Here is a 25,860-nt window from a genome sequence, read left to right as displayed (position 1 = left end):
CTTCTTTCTTTCGATGGAAACAACAATTGGCAGTAGCAGAACAAAATCAGTGGCTTTTTTCCTTATATCAAGTGATTGGTTGCACTATGCTCGTTTGTTGTCCTTCGCAAAAGATTCAAAATGGAGCCACTTTACCAGATAGGAGAAATTGAAGTTTTTTATCTCATCTTCAACTTCTTTTTCTGCTTCTCTGAATCATGTTATGAACATGAGAGAACTTCTCTATATAAGTTTTCTATTGGAGAATTGCAATTCTCCTCTCTTTACGCTGAAATGTAACCCACTTCTGCTACCGACGAACTCTCTCAAGAAGGAGACTTAACAAACTCCTTTCCCCGTAAAGCTTCCACGATCACTACAGAGAGAAATCTGTTACTTCGGAACGAGACCAACAGAACTCAAATTACAGTGATGGGAAGCCCATCAGAGACTCAACCACTTAATAGTCTCATTATGCATTAAAGATTAATATATGTTGTAAGTCATGATAATAAGAGAGAATTAGTTATAAGAACAAAATATTAGTATCGAAGGAACATCGAAAACCACCCTTTGTTCTTTCTGATAAATGGAAATTTTGAAATTCTGAGCTCATGGCTTCAACCAATGGTCAAGGCATCAAAGTTTGGGATTCTCACGCTTATCAGTAGATCAATATTCGAAAAACAGGCATCACCACCCATATTGAATCAATTGTGGAGCCAGCTGTTTTTCTCTAAAAATTTGAAGCACTCGTCAATCAGTCCAGTATCCAAATGGCAAGTTTTTTTGGGAATCGGCTGGAGTGCATAAAGGGGCCGAAACAGCTGTAGCCACTTCCATCAGATTTGAGACTGTAGACTCTACGTGTCTTCTCCAGTTCCAGACAATCACACCCACTGTAAAATCTACAGTATCCAAATGGCAAGTTTTTTTTGGGAATCGGCTGGAGTGCATTAAGGGATCGAAACAACTGTAGCCACTTCCATCTGATTTGAGACTCTAGACTACGTGTCTTCTCCAGTTCCAGACAATAACACCCTACTGTCTCATGCTTGAGATTCTTCCTTAATGCAGCAAAAGACAGGAACCATCTATCCCAACAAACCACATACTTTGATTAACTCATTCCGTGAAGAATTTGCATACCATTCATCACTCGACTCCTCGAGGAGGATTGCTTCAGAGAGAAGAAACACACAAGCAATGGAAAGTGTTTGAGGAGGGGAGAGGCTCATACCCAGATTCCAGCAAGTAGAGTAGTAAATTTTCTGGGCATCTACTGAAACAAAACATGGATGAGCAACTCGCAGCTCACACCCATCAAGGAAACAGCACTGAACTTGTATAAGAAGCATAAAAGGTGAAAAGAGGAAGCACTGGGAGATTAAAGTAAAAAGACAACGGACATCCCCTAGTCCTCAAATTCATTTACAAATCCATTATAGAAATCCAGGTTCACACAAGCAAACAGTAAATCATTAAAAAATTGAAACAGGGCAGAGAGCAAGGATTAAAAAAGACAACGGACATCCCCAACTCCTCAAATTCATTAACAAATCCATTATGGAAATCCAGGTTCACACAAGCAAACTGTAAATCATTAAAAAAATGAAACAGGGCAGCAAGCAAGGTTTAAAAAAACATAAGAAATATGGTTACAAACTTCCAAACACTTAAATATATATGAATCAGAACCTGAGAAGATCCACAAACCAAAATAAGCTAGGCGTACATTGGCCCGTCGGTCCATGCACCAGAGACGTGGCCATTCTCACACACATAAGCCCGAACAACAGGCTCGCCGTCATCATGGAACCCAAAAACCCGCCTCAAGCAGAAGGCCGAGTGCAGATCGTAAGTCTCCTTGCACGAACAAAATGCACATTCGAGAGCAAACTTACTCCGGTTCCCGTCATTTATGGTTCTCCACACCCTGGAGCTCTTAAAATCCTTGAAAACGCCTCGGAAAAGCATGTAATTGCGGTTTTCTTCGGTATGAATACAACCAGGCCAATCACAAATGTATAAGCAGTCTCCTCTGAATCGACTGGCTAGAAGCTTATTCCCTTGTTCCCGACTCAAGTTCCAGATGCCCTTTGCCTGATGTGAGCCGACACGCTCGCAGTTCTCTCTTCTTCTCTTAACGCCCGGAAGATCATTGCCTTCAGGTACGACCAGTCTCTGAGAATCATCTTTTGTGGTGGAGGCGGTGATGCTGACAGGATGGTGGGGTTCCATCTCCGATGAGTCGTAGAGTGTATCGAAATAGAGATCGTCGAAAAGGGACCAGGAAATATTAGACGGAGGTGGAGACGAGCTTTCCACAACCGATGACGAGGGTACCGGCCGGTGATCCATGGAATAGCTATGATCAGGGCCAATCTCGCGCTCGAGTCCGAAGTCGGAGCTTTCCAACAAAACTCCGGCGTGGAGGAGGCCAGGGCAGCAGACCGAAAGTTTGTGGAGAGAGGCCCACCATTGCGTCGGAGGAGCGAGAGCATTCGCGTTGGAGCCACGACCAAAAGAAGAAAGAAGATCAGAGACAACGGAGGGTATTGACTGGGAACATTTGAGCTTATAGCAAACCGTGCGGACTAGAGAGGAAAATCTGGTGCAAACGCAGGCAAGACATGCCCAGTGGCGGGGATCCTCCTGGACTTTGAAGAAGATGTTGAGGACAATATCATCGGAGAGATGGGAAAAGAACGTTTGAGACATTGGCGGAACTGCGCAGATTTCTCGTCTTCCTTTCCAAGAGTCTGAGTGAAGGAGACGAACAGGGGGCTGAAACTAAAAGTGGATCTTTCCTCAAATTGGATCTCTTGGCCGCAAGGTAAAATTCTCTATATCAAACGTTCGTTCTACTTTGATGAAGGATGCGGAAGCCTTGCTCCATTCCCTGATCCTGGTGCGGCCTCCGCCTCGGTTGCATACGCCATAAGACTCGCTCCCAGTCGTAATCCCACCAAAAACTCTTCGTCACTTGGAAGGAGTAACGAAATTTACGGTAACTCGAAAACGAGTTTGTCCCAAAGATCAAGATTCCGCGTGCAGCAGCTTTTTTTGCCGTGCTTCCTTCGAGCTTCCAGGAACCGGGTGTGAAACGAAAAGGGGAAAGAAAGAGCAGATTAATCTGTAGAAGCAGGCTCACTTTTTTTCAGTAGGGTGTCTGTGGCTGCCATTGCTCGTGGGAGAATTTGAGGCGGACTCGGTGACGCTCCCTCTATTCGCCACGTTCGTAGCTAAACTGACGGATTAATCACATCCACAGTTGACGTCTCGCACCAGCAACGCCACTTAATTGAAACGGAGCAGACAAAACGAGTAACAATATGGGAAAATGGCCATCTCAGCCATCCGATCAACAAACTTCGATAAATATTATACAAAATAGTTCTGTCAGCCCGACTAACAATCTTTGACGGATGGGGTGTGAACCCTAATTGAAACGGAGCAGACAAAAAGACTAACAATCTGACATATATTATGCAAAACGGTTATCTCAGCCGTCCGATGTGTTGATCTTAACGAACAGTTGAAATAATCGTTTGATCATGATTGAATAGTTGAGATAGTTGTTGATCATGATTGGATAGCAAAGATAACTGTTTTACATGTTTCGTACCAAATAGTTTTTCGTATTGGATCAGTCCTCTACCTCTTAGCTCTCAATTGACTAGAAGACAATTGGATTAATATTTGTGGAAGGGATGGGATTGGAGTCCAATAGAATTTTCTTCATTAGACTTGTCTCGAATTATATAGGTTAGAGGATAATTTTATGAATCTAAGTCCAATAGAATTTTCTTTATTACACTTGTCTTGAATTTTATAGGTTTGGAGATAATTTTACATGACTTAATTAAGTGAAAATATGGTTCATCTTTTAGTTTGACCCCTTATAAAAAATAATACTTTCATAGAAATGCATAACTTGAACTAAATCAAACACAACAAATATCAAGTGCACTTGACTTCAACTTGGCTCGACTAGGCTCAATGGTACACCCACATTTGCAACCTGTAAATGTACCACTAGTAGTCTCAAGACCCTCACTGAACTAATTTTAATGCTAACAGACACCTTGGTTACTAATGATATATATTAAGTATACACTACTAATAATGTACATTATATCTTATAGCTTAAAAAGCCCAAAAGAAATTTCTAACAACCCATTTGGCTGGTAGAAGACCTTCTAAATAACTCGTTGAAAAGGGGAAGAAGCAACTCATGTTAGAAAGCACACCGTTCAAATGACCTAGTAGCAATCACTCCATCGGTCTAAAGAGAGAAAACTCTCAAGAACCTTCTATTAGGTCCACCAAGTAAACTGCCTAGAAAGACGTCCAAAATAGCAAGCAAGGGAGTCCATCCATCTAAATAGAACGAAATCATTTGTCCAACCAACGGGAGAGAAAAAAAAAATCTCTATTGTAGATTGTTCGCTTAGATGATCTAACAACCAGCTCAAAAGAGGCAAAAGAAAAAAGAAAAAAACAAGGTCATTCAAAGAAGGCCCTCCATCTAGACATAGTGTTGAATTTCTGGAGAAGAAAAAATAATTCACCGACTTGATTATAAGTAAGGGCAATGAGAATTTATTATAAAGAGGAAATGAGTAAAATCATATTACAAATAAACTACATTTGTCCTAGTTACACCCAAAGTTAAATACTAAAATATAGATCCTAGAACAACTTAACAATTGAACATAAATAGAATATTAACATAAATAAAAACAACTTTAAATTGAACCTCTTATGTGAAACCTCTTTCCCAAGAGACTCCCCTTAGACTCCACCATATTAATTTTGGCTGTGTGAGACTTTTTGTTGTGAGAGTCTTGTGACTCTTCTATACATGTTCCTCAACACTCCCTCCTCAAGCGAGAGTTTGTAACTTTAGCTTGCAATAAGAAATTCTTAGTCTTCAAGAAGAATTATTCATATTGTGCTCCCCCTACCGTAGATATGCAGGTCACATCAAATTTGATTACCACAATGTATTGAATGTTTTATTGTAGATTGTATTTATTCTTCTCAAATGATAGCAACACCCGTACTGCTATACCAGATGGAGGCACAACCATTGCAGTAGTGAAATTCTTACGCATATAGAAAATAAGAAGAAGGCGTACATCAAATCAAATAGAGTAATGAAAATGACATAGCTTGATTCAGTTTGTAGAATCCTTCATACTTTTCTATTCTTCCCTTCAAGCTGAGAAGTATCAACAATGATCCCAACTTGAAACAACAACAAAAAAAATGTAATAATTATCTCCTCTATTAAGGTAACTCAAGGATAAGTACTCAACCAGATACGCTCTCAAAAAATAAAAATTATGGGTGATAAAAAAAGAATCAAAACCGACTTCAAAGGATTTTAAACAAAATAGTGATAATTATCACTAAAAGGGACAATGTTTGTAACTCAAGGATTGCAATAAAAACCCACCTTAAAGGTACCAAAAAGAAAAGTCTCGATGGACTTGAAAACATCCATATACATAAAAAAAAAAAAACCAACTGAAGCAACCCAACAAGAGGTTAGCCTAAAAGAGTAAACTAGAGTCCAAAAAGGGATGATAGGAGAAAGGTAACTAAGTAAATGGGTATGGGAAAGATGAACACCATGGTAATAGGAAGGAAATTTTAACGGTATAGCTCAAATAACTTAACATACCAGCTGGACCAAGGATTACCTCAAGGAAATTTTTAGGGGTGAGTATAACTTTTGGGAGTTGACAACGCGAAAGATACATAATCGATGTAAACAAGCAAGTCAACACTAGAGGAGAGACCGTGAGCCAAATTGCCTCGTGCTATCTCCATAGAAACTGAAATAAGAAAAAATTGGCACCTACTTGAAGTTGCACCAGCCCAACTATAGTGTATGAATGTGTCTTAATTATATTGGCCACATGTTGTTCTTACTGCATATTTCCTTATTAATCACTTGCGTTCTTCAATTCTTAATAACATGTCACCATATTCCTTGCTCTTCTATGATGATAATGTTTTCCTCTTCCCAATAAAATATTTGGGTCTACCTTCCTCACACAACAAGTTGGCTTCTTGATCAACTGTATTTTCCTGGTCTATTCATGTACTCAAAAAGGATATTTATGCTATAATCCCTCCTTGAAAAAGATGTTTGTGTTAGCCAATATTACATTCCTTGAGTAACAACCCTATTATTCAATGGGTGGTGCTCCACTTGGGTTCTCTTCTTCTACATGTATTCCCAAGGCTACGGTGCGATTGGAAGATCCATTTAGTACAATCATACAAAACAACCTTCAATAACCTCATACTTGTTGGTTGAACACCCTCTTGTGGAGTCTACATATCCTTCTGAGGTTACCTCTTTTTCTTCTTCTTCTTCTTCTTCTTCGCTTGTATTTTGTCATCCTTGTTAAAAAAATAGTGGCAATTTATCTAATTTAGAGAGTGAGTGGCATGAGCTATTTATGTTAAACTCTCAAGTCTTTTTACTTCACCCATGTACTACCGACAAACCCTAAGTCCTCTAAACATGCAACCTAAGAATCTAACATGGTATCTATTGATTTCTAGGGACAAGACAATAACAAGAGAGATCTCAAGGGAAAAAGAGAAGAGAGAAACTCTAGCTCTTAGGAATGAGGAAAGAATAAACAAAGGGAGAGAAAGAAGAAGAAAAGGGTGAGAGGTGTAATGATGAATTTGAGCTAAGAGGTAGAGGTTTCAATGCTCTTATCCCAAGCTTTGATGTTGTATTTATATTTGTGGGAAGGTGTTTACAATGACTGCAATGCCCTTAGAGCTACATGCTTCAAAAGGAACAAGACATAAGAGGGCATACACTAGCTTGCATAATTATTATTTTATGTCATCTTTATGAAAGTTCTTCTTATTTACTAACTATGCCACCCGTACACACGTGGGTATCTTTTAACTCTCCCCCTCAAACTGGTGTTTATAACTTAACTTTGCAAATAATCTTAGCCAAGAAACTTGTTTGCTTGAAAAAAAAAATTGTGTTGCCTTGATTTGATTCTTCTTCTTGATCACATCTTGATCACATCATGCTTCAAATCTTCATCTTGTCTCCCCCTTACTTGGATAGCCACATAAATGTTGATTACCGCAACACGTGGAATTCTTGATTTTTAGTTACCTCTATCTTGTACTTTTTCTTTTACTTGTCCCCCCCCAAGTTGGGGATCTCTTTATTATTTACCAAGAGACCCAGCTTGCACAACATAATGGTGTTAGAAGAAAAATCACTCCTACCCATACGACAAAGCTCTATACACCAGTAAAAATTGTCCGCTCAATTTCAATGGTAAAAAAATAACACAATTTTATGGCACAACAAAGAGACTACTCACTTTCTGAGGGTAGCTCAAACAAAAAAAAATAACTTTTGAGTGAAGAATAAAACGACTTGAATCAAGTTGGATGTTGGGCACACTCCTATACTTTTTAGGTAGGTCTATAGGCATTGCTCTAAAGCGATTTTAACAAAAAAAAATAAATTGAAGAAAATACTTTGAGGAGTTAAGGGTGTGAATAAAAAGATAGGCACTTGAGTACTTCAAAAGGAAGGAAGCGAACAATGCAACTCTTCATACTCCCAAGTAAGGACGTACTTTTAAAGCAATAGATGGATTAAGAAGGTTTTACTCAAGAGGGAGGAATTTTAAAAATATTTTTTTTATAAACATGATGATTGAGGAAATTTAAAATAAATCTCCAATAAGAAAGTTTTGAGACGGAACATAATAATGAAAACTTTCTAAAAATAGACTTATCTTATAAGCCAAATACTTTTTAACACAAATCGACCAATTTACAAAGAAAATATTCCAGATATAATTCTGAATAAAAAATTTCAGACTTTATGAAAAAATGAAACTTAACTCATAATGGGAAAAACTTCTCTTAGAGAAACTAATGTAATATGAGATCAAAGAAAGAAAAGATACTCAAGTTGGTAAAATCTAGAGTAGATTTTGAAAACAAATAGGAATCTCAACCAATATTAGCAATTCAAAAAGTAAAGCACAAAATAGTCTTAAATTCGAATTTTCGCATATAACAAGATACCAGCATGACCTTCGATTCTTCAATGTGAATATCTCTCTCTAGAAAGATCAGATTGAGAAACGGTTTATTAGGATAGAAAGTAAACTCACATAGATTTCTTTTGAAATATAATACTCAATATAAATCCTCAGTAATATTGGTACAAACCATTCAGGAAGTTGAGGTTTTCTACTACTACACAATTTTTTTTGTGTTTGACCTTTGTTGCTTCAAATGTCGATTTCTCTTTTTAGAAAAATCTGATTTCAACGATTCATTTTGAATTGAAAACTAGACTCAAAGATGTTTCCAACGGTACATAATATGATATAAGAGAAATAAGTTTCTTGAGTGAAACATCCAACTAAAAACAAGGAATTAGGAAAGAAGACTAAGAAAAAACGAGAAACTCCTCTTTTTTCTTTCTTTCTCCATCTTTCTCTTCTTTTTTGTATAAGATATTTACCCGCACTAATACCATGTTGATTTCTATGGACAAGACATAATCACAAGATATTTCAAGTGAAGGTGAAGAAAGTAGAGAGAAACTCTAAATCTTGGGAGAGATGAGAAAAGAAACCAAAGAAAAAAACAGAAGAGGAAAAAGGTGAGCACGAGGGAATAGCTTGAATGTTTTACCCCATGTTTTGATGTTATATTTATATTTGTGGGAAAGTGTTTAGAATTATTATAATGTCCTTAGGGTTACATGTTTCAAAAAAATATACATATAAGAGAAAATACACCATCTTATATAATTATAATTTTATATCATTCAATTGACCGTCAAAGCTAAAAAGAGTTTTTCAATGATAAAAGGATAAACTTATCTTTAAACATGTTCTGGACATTGTTTTAAAAAACTTTTTAATGTGGAAGGTAATGCTTCTTGTATGTGTGTTGCAAATATCTTGTATGTGTGGAAGGAAAACAACTAACGCGACATATCTTGCAAATCTTTTCTTCTGCAAAATTGATTTGTCAACATGGCATTCCTAAGTCCATTATCTCAAATTATGATTTTAAATTAGTATCAATTTTTGCAATTTATATAGCAAAGACTCAATTCTAAACTTCAATTCAATACCACTTGTTACCCACAAACAAATGGGTACAAGAAAAGGTGAATCAAATTTTAATAACACAATGCCAATCTATCAAGTAGCAAATTGAAACAATGGGATCTAGCCTTAGCCTAAATTGAATTTGCTTATATAATATAATGAACAGGTGTATAGGAAATTTACCTAACTTTTGAGAAGAAGTATAAATGAACTTTAAAATGCACATTGCATATACACTTGACATTCCTTATTCTACAAGGATTTTGAAGACATTCAACATTATTGAACTACTCTGTATCACCATATAGAACCTTTGAAATTGAAAAACAACTTCTCGGACAGGGCCTTCAACGTAAAAACTCGTTGCAAATGTAAATATAGGAAGCAGCCATGACTATGATTCAAAATTCATCCCCAAAGTTCAATCGTTCATACCTTAAAATTTATAACAGGTCCACGTCGGCCACAAACATGTCATCTTCTTCCACTACATCTATAATTCACCAAGTTGCTATCTAAACACACTCCCAAATTATATCACAATGACAGTCACTCTCATCAGCAGTAGGAGGCATTATCACTATTGAGTACCGTGAATCCTAGATTAACTTCACATGCAAAGTCAAGGCTCCGGAATGAACTGATTGACACGACCTGGCTTCACCTGTCAAAAATTAAACCAATTTTGTCAGGCGGCTTTTCCTGGGGAACGTACATTAGGTTTGCTAAAAACCTACCCAATTAACCCGAGAGTACTCAAATTTCCAACTATCAAAAAAACAAAAGTTAGTATAACCTCCAATTCAAGCTAGGCGGCACTTGGTTGAATTTTACTAATTAAGTGCCAAATAAACAATCATAACATATTCGAGAGCAATGAACCTGAATGAATCTGACCATGATCCCTGGGCCCTTTTTTAATTTACCCAGTGCCACTTTTATTGACTAAGTTGTCTTCTACGGTCAAAGATAGCAAAATCAAATAAGGGGAGTGCAAATGATACCGTGATAAGCTTCTGCTCCTGCTTAGACTGCTGCTACCACTCCTGATGGGGCTTCGTTTCTTTGGACTCTTACTCAAAAATTTGCTCCGCGGTGGCTGTAAAGTTGTAATCTCAGTAAAAGACAGATATATAGAGAAGCAGACAGACAGACAGATTTTAGAGATCCACAGGAGATCCACTTACAGAACGGGACACAGATCTGGATCTTGAAGGAGATCTGCAAAAATTCCACAAATAACTCAAATTCAATATACACATGTTTTGTTTTTTAACTCCCTGATCCAAAAGCCTTGATGCCTCTTCCACGTAAGAGTTGACCATATTCAGAAAAGAAAAAGGCATCCAGCTATCATTATTCAGCAGATACAAAGACAGATTAAACGATTAACATGATTAATAACACTTCCGCTGTCAACCTTCGTAAATTTGGATTTCACCCGAAGAATCATAGACGCACTGCCAAGGCTATCATTGCTGAGACGAGGAGATCATTAAAGAGACAAAGACATAGTTCAAGCTACACTCCAGGTATAATAGAAGATGTGAGAGAAATTTTATCCAATTGTACCACCAATATCCACATCCAGAATCCAGAGCGCGACAAATATTGAGGGTGATGATGACAGGAGAAACTGATGGTTTTGTTCCTACTAGAAATCCAGCTTTACCATCGCATCCCATGCTCCTTCCCATTCAGCAGCATTGGGGCTGCCACTATATGCCATAATGTATAAAAGTCAATATATACTTGGATGTTTTTTTTCCAAAGCTGCTCATTTATGAAACAGCATACCTCTAAGACAAACAGAGGATCCATGCATTTGGCACCAAATCCACCCAACATCCTAACATCCAATCCAAATCGCCGCATAATTCCTTATCTAGAAAACAAACAAGGCAAGATTCATAAACCTGAAATGATAATAGGGCATTTGTTTTTCATTTACTTCGCCTTTTAATCGTCATCAACTTCTGAAAAATGCCATCTCAAATGTTTAATGAAGAACAGACACGTATAGGACTTATTAAGGTTGCCTATCCCTGAACCTTCAGTTACCTATAACGACAGCATAAAGCATCCTATACAACACTAGTCATTTAATTTGGATCATCCAGAACTGCATTTTCTTTTTGAAGAGCAAGGATCATCCAGGATTGTACTTGAAAATTTTAGGTGAACAAGTATGTGCTAAAATGAAAAAATATAACCCAGGCAAGTGAATATCACCATAATATCTTGTCATACTACTACACCTCAAATGGAATTGCATCCTATGCCTGTTTCATCAACCATGTTTTCAGAATTGTTAATCACTCTAATATTTATTACTTTTTTTGTTTGACTTATATACCTAGAGATTTTATGTTTCAATCTTTTAGTGCAAGCATCTCCTAGAATTCTGAGCACAATATACAGAAAAATACAAACCATCACATACATGACAAACTCGTATTAAAACAGGAGATAAGCCAGAGAGTGGATGATGTAAAACATAATTCATTTGGCAATTTCTAGCAGAGAATAGCTGTCTGCCAAACTAGCATTATCAGAACCCAATCAGATATGATGAATGAGACAGAAGTTAAATGAACAACATGTAATTTTTGTTCATCTTGCAGTGAGCTACAAAACACGTCACACAATGGCAGTAATAGTGGAGAAGAATGCATAACATTGCAGCACGCAGACAGTCCACAGTAACATAGCTACCACAGATGATTTCGCCATAAGGAACAGGCCTAATGTAGTGGAGTCTACATCATGGCTAACATACAGGATAAAAATGGCTAAAGATAAAACAACAGAACAAAGATAGGCACCAAGTATTAGAACAATTAACCATTACAACAAGATCTAAAATATCTTGAGAGGACACTCCAATGCCAACTATGTAAGACAATTGCTACATGCAACCAATTCTAGACACCTCCAATGAGACATGAAAATCTCAACCTTCACTAGCAGATTGTTATTGTCAGAGGTGGTTCCGGTCCACCTCTCTTACTTAGGTTGGCTATCTGCACTTAAACGACTAGTTTTTTAGGTTGCATTGGCCAGCCTCTTGACATGGTATCAGAGCCAGGTCTGGCACGTCCCGCCTTCAAATCCCGCGGGAAACGGTAAGGGGAGAGGTGGGTGTCAGAGGTGGTTCCGGTCCACCTCTCTTGATTAGGTTGGTTTTCCGCACTTAACAACTAGCCTAGAAAACTCATGACAGTTATCTCTTGGCTTATTTAGAGAACTCATCTAGAAATCCAAGCCCAAGAAAAAGCAAATGTAGTTACAAATATCGCAATTACATGTAACTTCAGAATAATTATTTTCTGCTGCTATAGGAAACAAATTGGGGGAAAAACCAATTTACAGCACATCGCAAGTAAAACATTGTCATACTAAGGTTTGTCATCTGCTACCCATCACATCGCCAGTAAAACATTCTCATACTAAGGTTTGTCATCGCAAGTAAAACTTCCTCATACTAAGGTTTGTCATCTGCTACCCATCCACCATCCAAATACGACTTCATATGTCACACATGTCATTTGTTACCCATCCACCAGCCAACTCCATAATAACACCCGTTATAAAAGCTGTTTTTTGTCTTTAGATCATAACAATTGGTCCTCGGATCGAAAGCTACAATCCATTGAAATAAATGTCTCTATGAATAAACCTAATCCATCAGTTCACATGACACTTTTAGAATATTTTCTTCAAAAAATTTACACAAAAAAAAGCATCCACAGTTAATTCTGCTAAAATTTTACAAATGAATCAAGCATTGGTAATTTCTTTCAAGTTGGAATATTTTCTTGATATTATTTGTGAACATTTCTATAAAATTAAGTGGGATTTCTAAAAGAAGAAAATTTATGTAGAGTCCAGTGAAGAAAGCTCCATAGGGAACTACAATCAAAAAAGCACATGATTGCAGTTTTTTCATATCAGGTTGGGTCACTTGGTGTATGACAAATCTTTGGCAGATAGCTGATGGAATTTCTAGAAAAGAAAAGATTTAAGTTTTCAAGTCCCAACATAATGCTGAATTAAGATATTTAGTAGGCCAATGCAAGTAAGAACCACAGAGTCAAAAATTGATTGGCTGAGAAAATCAGTGCATTCTAAGCAAATGCATAAATCCCCAAAAGATTATAAATTATAACCATGCCAACAGTAATAATCATAGATAAATATTACAGATCCAAATCATGTGCCAACTATCCCATGCTGTGGAGTTTCCTTTGTGAGAAACCAAGATGAAGATAGACGCACAGCAAGGGAATTTTTCCAGAAATATTATACTCACACATTGCATCTTGTAAAGATTTTCTACTTTGACTAGCAGCCGTCTACCTTCCATTAGATCTATGAACTGCTTTGTGTTCCCTGCTTGACTGATGCATTACTAATTGTAAATTACCTAAAATAGCTCAAGCACTTGCATACTTTCAAGAATATTTACATTCTAATGCACAACCAAATAACAAAATTCATTTCTACAGGTAAAAACCAAAAAAAAAAAAGGAGGAAAGCGCAGAACAATAAAACACAAGAGGAAAGCAAAGTGAAGAAAGGCAAACCTTGACACAGCAAGTGGCCTTGATCCTGAACGTGAGCGTGAAGACGCGGACCTAGATCGTGATCTAGACACCAAATGCTTTGCAGATTTAACCTTCATAGATTTGCTGCAACAAGATTCATTTTAGTAGCAAATACATTTTAAACCTAAGAAAAGCCAGAAATTCCAACCTTCTGCTCCTGCTTCGGATTGGGCTGTAGCTACGACTACGACTAGGGCTCCTGCTCTTTGAATAGGATCGGCTATGGCTACGGCTCCTAGATAGGCTACGGCTTCCGCTCCTCTTAGAATCATACTCCTTCACACGGATGTACGCACGGGTAAATGCATTCCGGAATTCAGAGTCATCAAGTTTTCTTATCTACCAAAAAGGATGGGAAAAAAGGGAAGAAACATTAGTAGAAAACAAAGAAATATATGTAAGTACACATGGAGAAGATAGCATGCAAGAAAATACCAAACATAAGTAACAAAACCTACTGCATATTTCATGTCATCATAATTTGTATAATCCACGATTCCAGTGGTACCTGCAAAAAGACCACGGGAAGCAAATTAATAACAAAAGCACATAATAATTAAAAATGGAGTCACTATACCAAAAAGGACAAGTATTCCACAGTTGTGGAGTAAGAAGAAAATGCTGGAAAGTAACATGTACTAAAGACTGTAAAAAATTAATTAACCAAGACCAGATAAAAACAAATAACAAGCAACAATGCAACTCTTTTTTGCCTACTTAGATAAAATAAAAAATACAAATAGAAAGAGTTTCCATGATAGACCAATAATACAACATTGCAATCCATGCTAACATCATATACTGACACATGAACCAAAATCATGTAAAAGCAAGAATTATACCAGACCAAAGGAAACCCGTGACAATTAACTGCAGGGTAATGTTATATGATTATCCATTATTCTATTTTACTGACCATTCATAAACAGAAACAAGATAAGTTTTTCAATCATTTATAAATTTGGTAAGTTTACCTGTGAATTTGCATTCCATTTAATAAGCAAAACAGATAAATATAAGCTCTTTCAAATCAGATGTCCCCAAAGAGTAACATAGTCATATTACTCCATGTCAACTGCCAATTTCTCCAATATTATATGCTAAGGGTTGAGATCAGATATCATGAGCGCAGCTTGTTCTGGGAAGAGCTAAGTAACCTTTATCAATCCTGGAGGCTCCTTTGGCTTTTCGCGGGGGATTTCAAAGTTATTCGATATTGCAACGAGAAGAAACCACCAGCCAACCGCATTTTTGCCTCTATGCGGGGTTTCTCCGACTTCATCGGCAAATGTGGGCTAGATGAGATCCCTCTCTCAGGGAAAAAGTATACATGGTCAAACAACCAACAGCAACCAATTCTGTCAAAATTGGATCGTTTTCTGGCTTGTCCAAATTGGTTGCAGCTCTTTGGGAATGTCTCTGGTCGGGTTCTGAACAAGGTGGGATCAGATCATTGGCCTATCATGTTGACCACCTCTTTTGAGAAATGGGGTCCCTCTCCTTTTCGGTTCGAAAATTCATGGTTATCAGAAAAAAATTTGAGGCTCTTATTGATGAATGGTGGATTGCGGGTCCATATCTAGGCAGGCGAAAGTCGGCTTTCCCCCTAAAGCTTAAATTCCTAAAAAGAAAAATTAAAGAGTGGGCCACGAACCATCGCTCCTCTCTGGTTGCTGAGAAGACTTCTATTCTCTATCAAATTGCGGACCTTGATCTGGCAGAAGAACAGAGGTATTTATCTCCAACGGAGTTCTCTTCCCGTATTTCTCTAAATTCTAATCTTAATTTAATTCTCCATCAAGAGAAGGTCTGTTGGAAGCAATGTGCCAGATTTAAATGGCTAAAGGAAGGAGATGCCAACACAAAGTTTTTTCATGTTGTGGCTTCAACAAAGCGTAGGTCCAACCGAATTATCTCATTATGTATAAATAATGAGGTAACATCGTGTCGGACTTTGATTACTAATGTGTTGCTCAAGGTTTTTACAGACTTATATTTGAAGGAATGCTTTAATATGCCAAAGCTTTAGAATATCAGGCTCTCTCGGCTCTCCCCAACAGCTGCCTCTTTCCTAGAGTTGTCGTTTTCAGTCAGAGAAGTTGAACGTGTTGTTTTAGGCATGGAAAGTGATAGGGCGCCGGGCCCTGATGGCTTTAATGGAGATTTTCTAAACAGATTCTGGTATCGTCTCAAGGAGCATATCATAGCAATGATTAATGACTTTTTCAATAATGGAATCACATTCCATAGTATCGGTGCATCTTTTATTGCCTTGGTCCCAAAGAAAGCAAGTGTGGAGAAACCAGAAGATTTCAGGCTTATCAATCTCATCACAAGTGCTTACAAGATTATAGCCAGAATCTTGGCTCATTGTCTCAAAGTTCTCCTTCCAACAGTTATACACAGAGGGCAAGGCGCTTTTCTAAAAGGAAGAGAGATTTTGGATTCCACTATGGAAGCTCATGAACGTATTGACCATTTTCGGCGCAATAAGGATCCAAGAATTGCTTTGAAGCTAGATCTTGAAAAAGCTTTTGGCAGAGTCAATTGGAACCTGCTAGATGAGATTATGGAAAAAATGGGTTTGGAAATCGATGGAGATTCTGGATCAGAAGCTGTGTGGGCTCGACCTCGTATTCTCTCCACCTTAATGGCTCTGTATGTGGTTATTTCAAAAGAACCAGAAGAATCAGACAGGGTGATCCGCTCTCCCCGCTTCTATTCAATATGGTTGGTGAATTCCTATCTGCTATGTTTTACTCAGTAAGTAATCTTGGATGGCTCCCTCCAACTAGTACCAATCAGGCTTTTAATATTCCCATTCTTCAGTATGCAGACGATACCATCACATTTGAAATCCGCAACACTGACAGTGCAAGAAAGATTAAAGCAGTGTTGGGGCTCTTTGAATTAGCATCTGGCCAGAAAGTTAATTGGGAAAAGACTTTCCTCATGGGCTTCAATGTTAGTCCTGAGATTCTTACAAAGATGGCAAGTATATTTGAGTGCTCAAAAAGCCAAATATTCAATGGCCGTATCTGTAAGAGTCTTTGGAATCCGGTGGTTGAGAAAATTGAAGCTCGGCTTGCATCCTAGAAGGGACATCTGCTTAGTAAAGCGAGGAGGCTCATTCTTCTCAAGTCTTGCATTGCAGGAATTCCTAACTATGCATTATCTTTTATGCCTTGTCCTATCTCCATTTGTAAGGCTATGGATAGGCTCAAAAGAAGATTCCTATAGAGGGGTTCGAGTGATGGCTTCAAATATCATTTGGTTCGATGGGATGATGTATGTTTGCCTAAGAATATGGGTGGTGACCTGGGAATTCGGAAATCCAAGAATATGAATCAAGCGCTGCTTCTAAAATGGCTATGGAAGTTCAATACCCATTCTTCAAATCTATGGAAGGAAATGGTTCTTGCACACTCATTGGTGAATTGTAATCGAACAGGTCTATCCTCAATATGGAGAGCATTATACTTCGTGCTTCCAAAATTTTATTCCGCAAGTAGATTCTATGTTGGCAACGGAAGATCACTTAAGCTTTGGGAAGATTTGTGGATAGGACAGTTGCCATTGCAGGTTGCTTTTAAAAGTCTTTTTCTCCTCACATCTCGTAGAGACATTTGAGGGGGGTGGTATGAACCTTCATCCTAAAAGGGGTCTCTCAGATAGTGAGGCCCTAGAGGCCAGTCGTTTGATGGACTCTGTTGCCTCGGTTAAAATTAGCCCTTTGAAGGCAGACAAGCTCATTTGGTGGCCAGATAAAAGGGGCACATTCACTGTCTCATCTACATATGGCTTCTTAAATGGCTAGAATTCGTCTTGGAGGGAGAATGAAATTAACTTCGTATGGCGTATATGTGACCCTCCAAAGATAAAGTTCTTCATGTGGAGTGCCTGTCAAGGCAAGATTCTCTCGGCAGACGTTCTAAGAAGAAGAGGCCATCCCTCAATTGACCCCTTGTGCCCATTCTGCAACACTGACGTTGAAACCACAAGCCACATTCTATTTCAATGCATATTCTCTTTGGAAGGAGCGGACCCTCATTCTTCATAAGTTTGGTTTACAATTTTGCATGGCGGCTGATTTACTCTCGTTCAGTAAGTCGCTCACTGGTAACCTTCTGCCCATTACCTGGTCTCGATAAAATGATGCTCTCAGCTTGTGTTAGTTTCATCCTGTGGGGGCTTTGGAATGAGCACAATAGAAGACAATTTGATGCAAAATGTGAATCTGCAGATCGGGTTGCGAACCGAGTGGTGTGTCATATATCTACTTAGTTTCTGACTAAGAAAGTCTTCTCTACTTTTTTAGGGCACCCCTATTCGTGAAAACTGGAAAAATTTGGCTATGATGCATTCTGGTACAAAGATCCCGGTTTTGCAAGAATCAACTCCTCTAAGTTAAACTTTGACGGCTTGTCTCTTGGTAATCCTGGGATTTCAGGTTTCGGAGGAGTTATTTCAGACCATTCCGACAATCAACTTTTCTCTCATATCGTTCCCTCTGGGCATATCTGACTCTACGTTTGCATAGCTACATGGCCTCCTCTCCGGTCTCCGCGTCTTCAGAGAATTGCAACGATCATCTTCATATCGAAGGAGACTAAAAAGTGGTTATTGGATGGTGTGAGAGTGCTTCCCCTCCCCCATGACGGCATTGGGATGCCTTTTGGGAAATTTTAGAAATTACCTCAATTGTTTCTTGTATGTGGACTCGCATTCTGAGATCCGCTAATTCAACAGCAGATGTGCTTGCTAGGCAGGGAGCTAACCTACAATCGCTGGTTGTAAGGGACTTGCTCCCCAGATTTTGTAATTTTCTCTCGTTTTATTAATACATCTTTTTCAAAAAAAAAAAAAAAAAAAGGTTGAGATCAGACAAGTTCCCAAAACCCATTTTATGGGAAACGGATTATATTTACATCTTTCTTTTTATTGAAAAAAGTGTAAACAAATTTTTTATGTGCCTAAAAAATGTAATAATGTAAAGAAGAATTAAAAAGTTGTCCTATTGCTTCATTAATGGCCCCAAAAGAAGTAAAATGAGAGCTAGAAGAACCCCTTTTTGTGGGGAGCAAAAAAAATTACTTTTTCACCTTATTTTCAATGAACATGACAGATAACAAAAATACCATTTATATACGTCATTAAAAAACAAGGATATAAGGTAAAGAAAAACAAAAGAACAATATTGAAAGTTTAAGCACATTGTCTTATTAACAACATCAGGAGTTGTAAAAGTGAGTGCCAGAAGGGTAAAAAATTACATATATATCGTACTTTTACTCAAAAAGACATAAAGAAGTGAACTTTTACTGTGCTTTATCAAAAGATCAAGTGTAATAACGAGTAAAATTTTCAAGCTCATTTCAATTGAAAACACGCCACCATTGTTTCACTAATGACATCAGGAACTGTAAAAATGGAAGTATGAAATTTATTTTCTATCAAAGGTACCATGAATTTTAGCACCTCATCTCTTACACTCTTACCACATGGCCTAATCTCTTTCTAACAAACATTTACATGTTATCTCTTGTATAAGACCATTGATCTTCCTCTTCTACTCTTTCCATTTTTTGAATTTTCCAATTTATTGTGTTTTCAGATCGAGCTCACTGAAATAAACTTTGAAGACAAAGATGAAGAGGCAGCCGGAAGAAAACAACCACATAAATTGACACAAAGGAAACAGCTAATGGAATAGATGAACCATAACCGGGATGAAATACAAAATACCCATTACCTATTGTGATGTTTCATGTTAGCCATTTACAGCCCTAAGAAGTAGATCTAGAGAAAATTGTGAGACAGAATACAAAAGGAGACAATGAATATGCTTTCAGCCAGTTCAACTAATCCTGTAAGCTTAAAGAAATTATTCAAATGTAACTCACCACCATTCTCACGAAAAACTTGAGAGAAGCAGACATCCCCTGCCCGACGCATATGATCCTAACAGTAGCAGTTACAAGACTCATAAGATCTTTAAGAAAAAAAACTATATTAATGATAATAAATAAATCCTTCAATACCAAAGATACCTTCAAGTCTTGCCAGGAAGCAGAAGAAGGCAAGCCAGTGACCATCACTGCATCATAGAGTGATCTTACAATCAATTTGAAAGTAAATCAAGAAAGTAGCATAGATGTGTGACATGAGCAATTCCAAAAGTAGATATTTCATAAAATCACATACCACGGTATTCAGAACGCCTAGATACTCCACCACGACCACCTCCACTACCACTGTAATTGCTGTGGCGATCATACGAAGAAGAACCTCGGCCACCATGCGCTAGTTCCACCTGCACATATACCAGTACGTATAAAATTTGTCACAACGGTTCTTCAACACACACCTAAAAACAAAAGAAAAAACAAAGGTAATCACAAACATATAATAACAGAAACTGCAAAATAAACTACCCGCAGCCTATGTCCATCAAAATTATAGCCATCACGACCACGAATAGCATCCTCAGCATCACGAGCTTCTTCAAACTGCAATAAAATACATGGACTATAGTAAGAAGATAGAAGGTCCTGAATGTCCATCACATATTTTTGACAAGTAAATGGGCAACTACCTCAATAAAAGCATAACCAGGAGGTCTAGGAGGAATCTTCAGATCAATGTCAACAATACGCCCATACTGCATGAGGAGCAACAACATCAGAAAAACTAGACACACAACATTTAGTGCCATAAACTTCTTCCAATGTATGCTATAAATAGAGGCAACAAAAGAGAACTTCTCCCTTACGTCAACAGAATTGAAAACGATAATTTTTTTTTAATCCAGAGACTATAAAGACTAAGCTGCATATAGCATGAAGAAATCCATTGAAATACTTAGAATAAGAAATTGCAACGATATTTGCAATGTACTGAACCAAAAATGTAAAGGTAAGGGTCTACCACTTCAAGAGAACCTTAGCTGTACTAAAGCCCTATAATTTAGAACGCCTATAAATAGAACAGGTATTCTGCGGCACAAATGTCTAATTTCAATCTCTTTAAATAGAGACCATTTTAAATTAAAATTGCAAATTTCTATAGAGCATATACCCCTACCTTTCTGCATTCAGTCTAAAATAAACATTCTCTCCACATAAATGTAATTTAATGTGTCATAAATTACATCTAAAAAACTACTCAACCAAGTCCCTCTCTCATAGTGATTCCAGTTATTCCATATATTTATGCATTTTTATGTTACATGTACCATTTGACAAAATCATCCAGAAGCCTTTCACCAATAAAGACGCACAGAAATGATGAACATGGGCTCTAAGACTCTGGAGAAGGACTCTTGTCCCTTCTTCCATGTATTTAATTTCCTCTCCAAAATTTCCTCAATCATGTTGCTAATAATACTTGACACTTGTATTTAATTCCATAAATTTTTTTATATACCCACCTTTCCAATTAATTATGAGATTTTTTTATTTTGACGTGGAACCAATCAAATAAACCTCCTATCAGTAACCTATATTCAATTAGTAATGGTAGCCAAAGCATGTCAAAAGTGAAGTAACGATTTGAAAGACCTGCACACATGGAATCGAAAGATGCATTGATCTTCCACTTAAACAGAGATGTTCATTCATAATGGTTAACAGTTGTGACAAGTTTGGCCTTTTTTCTTTTTTCTTTTGATGAATTGTGGTTTTTTTGGTGAAGGGTTTTTTTCTTTAAAGGTACCAAAAGAAAAGTTAGTACGTATAGAATCCTCCCGGCCATCACTGAGGTTATTATAAGTTTTTTTTAGAATGTATAAATGTGTTCATTATAATCCCCATCCTCCATGCAATTTTAAGAAATATGAAACACTGGACTCGACAATTCTAAAACATCAATTGAACGCAGTTGATTTAAAAAAAAAAAAAAAAAGGCAAACAAAATCTGATGTAACAATTATATTGTTTCATATATTTGAATACCACATGTCCATGAATTTAAAAAACACACACATAGAGAGAGAGAGGGAGAGAGAGAGATAATGAATATTAATTAAAGGCTCAACAAATGTTTATTTAAGATGGTGTTTTATAGTACCAGCATTTTGATACTCGTGTCCTTTGGGGTTATAAACAAAACAACAGTCATATGAAACAGATCTAGAGCCAAGCCAAGTTATACTGCATCATAAGAGTGATCAAGTGACTTCTTTCACAGATCATGACAGACCTTGTAGAATAAGTCCTCCACTTCTCTCTCACGAATATCACCTGGGAGATTACCAACATACAGCGTTCGACTGGCACGACTCATGGTTCCTAAAACAGAAACAAACATATTATTAACACAGAGAGAGGGAGTAGAACGAATATAACACTGGCATAGTGTCAAAAATTATTTCAAGACGAAAGTCGCAATCAAAGGTCAAATCTTTCTACACAATAGCGCACTAAAACCACTTGCAATAACACATTAGATGAATTGGGGGTGAGGCAGGAGAAGAACAGAAATATATGGCATTAAGCCCTCTACAAAAATCAGATTAAAGAATAAATTACTCTAAATAAATAAAAAGACAATAACAGAAGAAAATCAAGGAGACTGGAACATATAACTTTTTTTTCACACCAAGAATGTCAACGTACACAGAAAGAGCAGATTCACCAAGAGGACTGAAAACGTTGGGAAAAGGTCGATCAAAAATACATAATAGAAATAAATTTTCCAAATTGAGAAAGAGAACCGTAACAGTAATCTGCAGTCACGGTACTTATAGAGAAACCCTAAAGTCGGAAAGAAGACTAATATCATAGAGAAACGATTACCTCGACTGGAGGAGCAATAATCGATAAGGAATGGCTGGGCAGGCTGAAGGAAAAGTCTGGAGGGCCGAGGGTTTGGATTTGCCGCTGGGGAGGGGCTATAAATAGTAGAAGGGCAGTGGTAGGGGAGTAAATAAGTTTCGCTATCGGCCTGATAAGTGTAATCGTCCATTACGGCCTAATTATGGGGGTCTCTATATATAAGTGGTTTGCCCTAAAAAATAAAATAGCAATAGGCTACTGGTTTGTTTCAACTAGTCATTTTTCTTTGGTTTTTTTTTTTTTCTCTCTATGTTAATTCCCTACCTTTTCTATGTAAAAATATGTTTCATGTATTGGTACATTGTTTTTTTCAATAGAAAATACGTTTTTTTTTTCTCTCTATGTTAATGCCTCCGTGAGTTTTTCATGTGTTGCATTGTTTTTTTTGTGTTCTTCATTTTTCTCAAAGTGAAAGTTGCAGTTTATTATCACGTTGTACGTTGGATAATGAATAGTTTGAGAGTGTGAATTTAAACACATTTAAAATAATAATTGTATTAAATTTTTTATATTATAGAAGTAAGTATTTGTGTAATTATTTTACTTTTTATATATTTACTTACTAGATTAATATTATTTTGATATTACCAATTGACTAACTTTATATAATAAAATATCATTTTTATATAACTATTTCATATTTATATATTAAAAATTTACAATTTGATTGCTATTATAAGATTAAATATTTGTTTAATCATTATATTTAATATAATTGATTATTAACTAATATTAATTTTTTCTAAAAGTAAGACATATAAAAATATTTTATTAATAAATAATCTTTCCGCACTTTTCATTGTGCACATTAACACAAACAAATACTTTACACTGCACTTTCATTGCGCACACTAACACAAACAAGTGATTTACTTTCACTTTCACTTTCCCCGATACTTACAAAGTATACTAACCCCCCCCTCTCAACACCGTTTATATCATTTAATTTGGCAACTATTTGCACCCCTACACATTACAAACTCCGTTATCTTGACACCATTTACAACAATTTGATTGATACAATGCCTGTGGTGAGGTTTCAGTTTTGTGGAGATTTTCTTCATTGATTTTATAATTCACGTATTTGTCTTCAACTAAATTCTAATTTATTTGTTATCCTAATAATACTCATTTTCACAGGTGGAGTACTGTTCAAAAAATGGACAAGCGTCTCATTCATTTCTCTACTTGTGAAGTCTATGGGATGACGACTGGGTTCTTTCTTCCTAAGGACAATCCTCTGCGAATGGTAACACTTGCTTCTTCATGCTCTTTAACCTTCCATCAATTATTTTGATTCATTTATGTCCACTTGTCATGCTATTGTTGGTTGCTATCATGATAGTACAACTTTGGTTCATCGTGTGCTCATCTTATTGATTGTACGGTAAAGGATCCTTGTTGTTAAAGATTGAGCTTCGGGTAGGGGATATGTTATGTATTCAGTAGTGTTTATCAGTAGCTACAATGACATTCTCTGTATTGGTTGGTTAAGTTTTATATATTCATCTTTTGATTTGGAGTTGTGAGTGCTCCCAAGACGAAACACATTTACAAGAGTTTACTAGTCTTCTTGGTAGGATTTTACAGACCAATTTTTTTTTTCAATTGGAAAAACCATAAGTTGGCTTTGAGAGTCTTCCTCATTGCTAAAGAAATGACATAAGAAATAAATGTAGCCTTTTAAGGATTTTGTATTTATAACATTGATCGTTTTGCCATTCGTCTATGTGTGGAATTTCGATAAACTTTCAATATGTTTACTTTTTTTCTTTTTTGTCGCAATAAAAACAAGGAGAGCTATCTTGATAATCTTCTTTAAGTCCATTCGGTTTTACATATACGAGTTTTTCTAGTGGCATTGTTTCCTTGACTTGTTCATTAGGTCATTTATTCGGGGCCATTATTTTCTTAACTTGTCCAAAATGGGAAAAACTTATGTCAACGATTCTTTGTATATCTATGATTGAGATACGAATGTGGTCATCATAGTTAAAACTTCCAAATTAGTATGGTTGTAGTCATCATAATTAAAACTTTTTGAGTACGATGGTTGTAGTTGTCGTAGTTAAAACTTTGGGGTACTATTATTGTAGTCATCATAGTTAATACTTTTTGGAGTACGTTGGTTGACACTTTGATAGAAGAGCACATTGGCTTCACTGTTGAAAGAGTTGGATAGACATTAGGAATATTTAATCATCCGTCTACAACTACTTATGTGTGAGGACATATTTGGTTTATGTTAAAAAAATAAAATTTTAAAATTTGAATTATAAATAGAATGTTAACTCAATCAGGCAAAACAATACAAGACTTGCTCAATGTTAGGTTCTTAATGGGGAATTGGACCAATGTAGCTAGTTGTTTTTTAAAGTTAGGTTCTTAATGGGGAATTACATTTTTGCAAAATACGGCACTAGTATCATGATGTTGACTAGATTTTGAGAAAAAAGTGCGACGGCAAATGTGTTATCTAACGAAAAAATTTGCAAAAGTTGTCGATTCCCACTTTCTTCCTTTTCGCCTCTCTGAGGAAACGTGGCCGCAGGAATTCCTCTTATTCCGTCTAGAAGGGCGGGAAGGTACACTCTTTTTGGATTCCTTATTGACTGTTTTTTGAGGTATCTTGAATTAGAAGGGATCAAACTATTAGTTGCATTGTTAATGGGTGTGGAGAGATTGTTCGGACGGAAAGGATGAATTATCTGTTATTCTATTTGCATTTATCTCTGAGATGTTGTGTTTTCTGGTTTTGGTGATATGGGTGTGTTGGTGCCTGTAGTAAATAGTGCAAAAGCAAATAAATTTTGACCGGATAGTTTAGTATTTATGTTGGTTTTAGGGCATGGGTGAATTTTTATCCCCATTCTTCTTGTTGTGCAAAAAGATTGGGAATAGGAAAATGAGGTTGCTATTTCTGCTATCTAAAATAAAATAAAATTAGAGGGCACACATGGAAGAAAAGAAGTCAAAGGGGATTTTTTTTTTTTTTGAATAGGGAAAACTTATGAGGAAATAGGCCAAAAGGAAAATTATTTTGAATCTGTTTTTATCCTATGGGAGCATAAACAGTCCCTATTTTTCCTGGTTTTAATTATGCGGAATTGAGGTTTTGCTTAGCGTATAAGGAGTGATCTGCAGTTGTCATATGATTGCACAAATAATCCCTTTTTTATCTTATGATAGCATAAACAGTCCAATATATATTCTGGTTTTGGTACTGCAGCAGTGGAGGTTTTGCAGAGAAAATACTGGGTAATTTGCAGTTTTCAATCCATTTTCTTCTGCATTCTC

General features: G+C 36.7%; 2 protein-coding genes across 2 annotated transcripts; both read right to left on the bottom strand.

The window, feature by feature from the left end:
• Nucleotides 1-1,511: 1,511 nt before the first annotated feature.
• On the bottom strand, nucleotides 1,512-3,237 carry LOC137959158 (phytochrome A-associated F-box protein). The gene has a single exon (XM_068806487.1). It carries the CDS (start codon nucleotides 2,698-2,700, stop codon nucleotides 1,705-1,707), a length of 996 nt encoding a protein of 331 aa, XP_068662588.1. The 5' UTR covers nucleotides 2,701-3,237; the 3' UTR covers nucleotides 1,512-1,704.
• A 6,181-nt stretch (nucleotides 3,238-9,418) lies between these two features.
• LOC137958935 (serine/arginine-rich splicing factor SR34B-like) lies at nucleotides 9,419-22,594 on the bottom strand. The gene is made up of 13 exons (XM_068806152.1): nucleotides 22,525-22,594; nucleotides 21,929-22,017; nucleotides 20,325-20,390; nucleotides 20,164-20,238; nucleotides 19,934-20,042; nucleotides 19,780-19,826; nucleotides 19,633-19,690; nucleotides 14,188-14,237; nucleotides 13,878-14,068; nucleotides 13,709-13,813; nucleotides 10,310-10,343; nucleotides 10,127-10,221; nucleotides 9,419-9,786 (listed from the first exon to the last, which is right to left on the bottom strand). Exons 2-13 carry the CDS (start codon nucleotides 22,010-22,012, stop codon nucleotides 9,783-9,785), a joined length of 918 nt encoding a protein of 305 aa, XP_068662253.1. The 5' UTR covers nucleotides 22,013-22,017; nucleotides 22,525-22,594; the 3' UTR covers nucleotides 9,419-9,782.
• Nucleotides 22,595-25,860: the final 3,266 nt, after the last annotated feature.

The sequence above is a fragment of the Aristolochia californica genome, unplaced genomic scaffold (genome assembly GCF_029961685.1).
Source record: "Aristolochia californica isolate CCGP_79_NKW_82.1479 unplaced genomic scaffold, dmAriCali1.0.hap1 SCAF_3, whole genome shotgun sequence".
Taxonomy (NCBI): domain Eukaryota; kingdom Viridiplantae; phylum Streptophyta; class Magnoliopsida; order Piperales; family Aristolochiaceae; genus Aristolochia; species Aristolochia californica.
Note: the sequence above shows the minus strand (reverse complement) of the source record. Positions and strands in the feature narration are given on the sequence as shown.

Bases quoted from the DNA above. Each gene is read 5' to 3' on its own strand.
- LOC137959158 (XM_068806487.1), bottom strand. From the start codon at position 2,700: ATGTCTCAAACGTTCTTTTCCCATCTCTCCGATGATATTGTCCTCAAC.
- LOC137958935 (XM_068806152.1), bottom strand. From the start codon at position 22,012: ATGAGTCGTGCCAGTCGAACGCTGTATGTTGGTAATCTCCCAGGTGAT. The intron at 20,391-21,928 runs GTCTGTCATGAT...CTCCTCATGCAG, and splicing joins TGGAGGACTTATTCTACAAG to TATGGGCGTATTGTTGACAT. The intron at 14,069-14,187 runs GTAGGTTTTGTT...CCTTTTTGGTAG, and splicing joins ATGATGACATGAAATATGCA to ATAAGAAAACTTGATGACTC.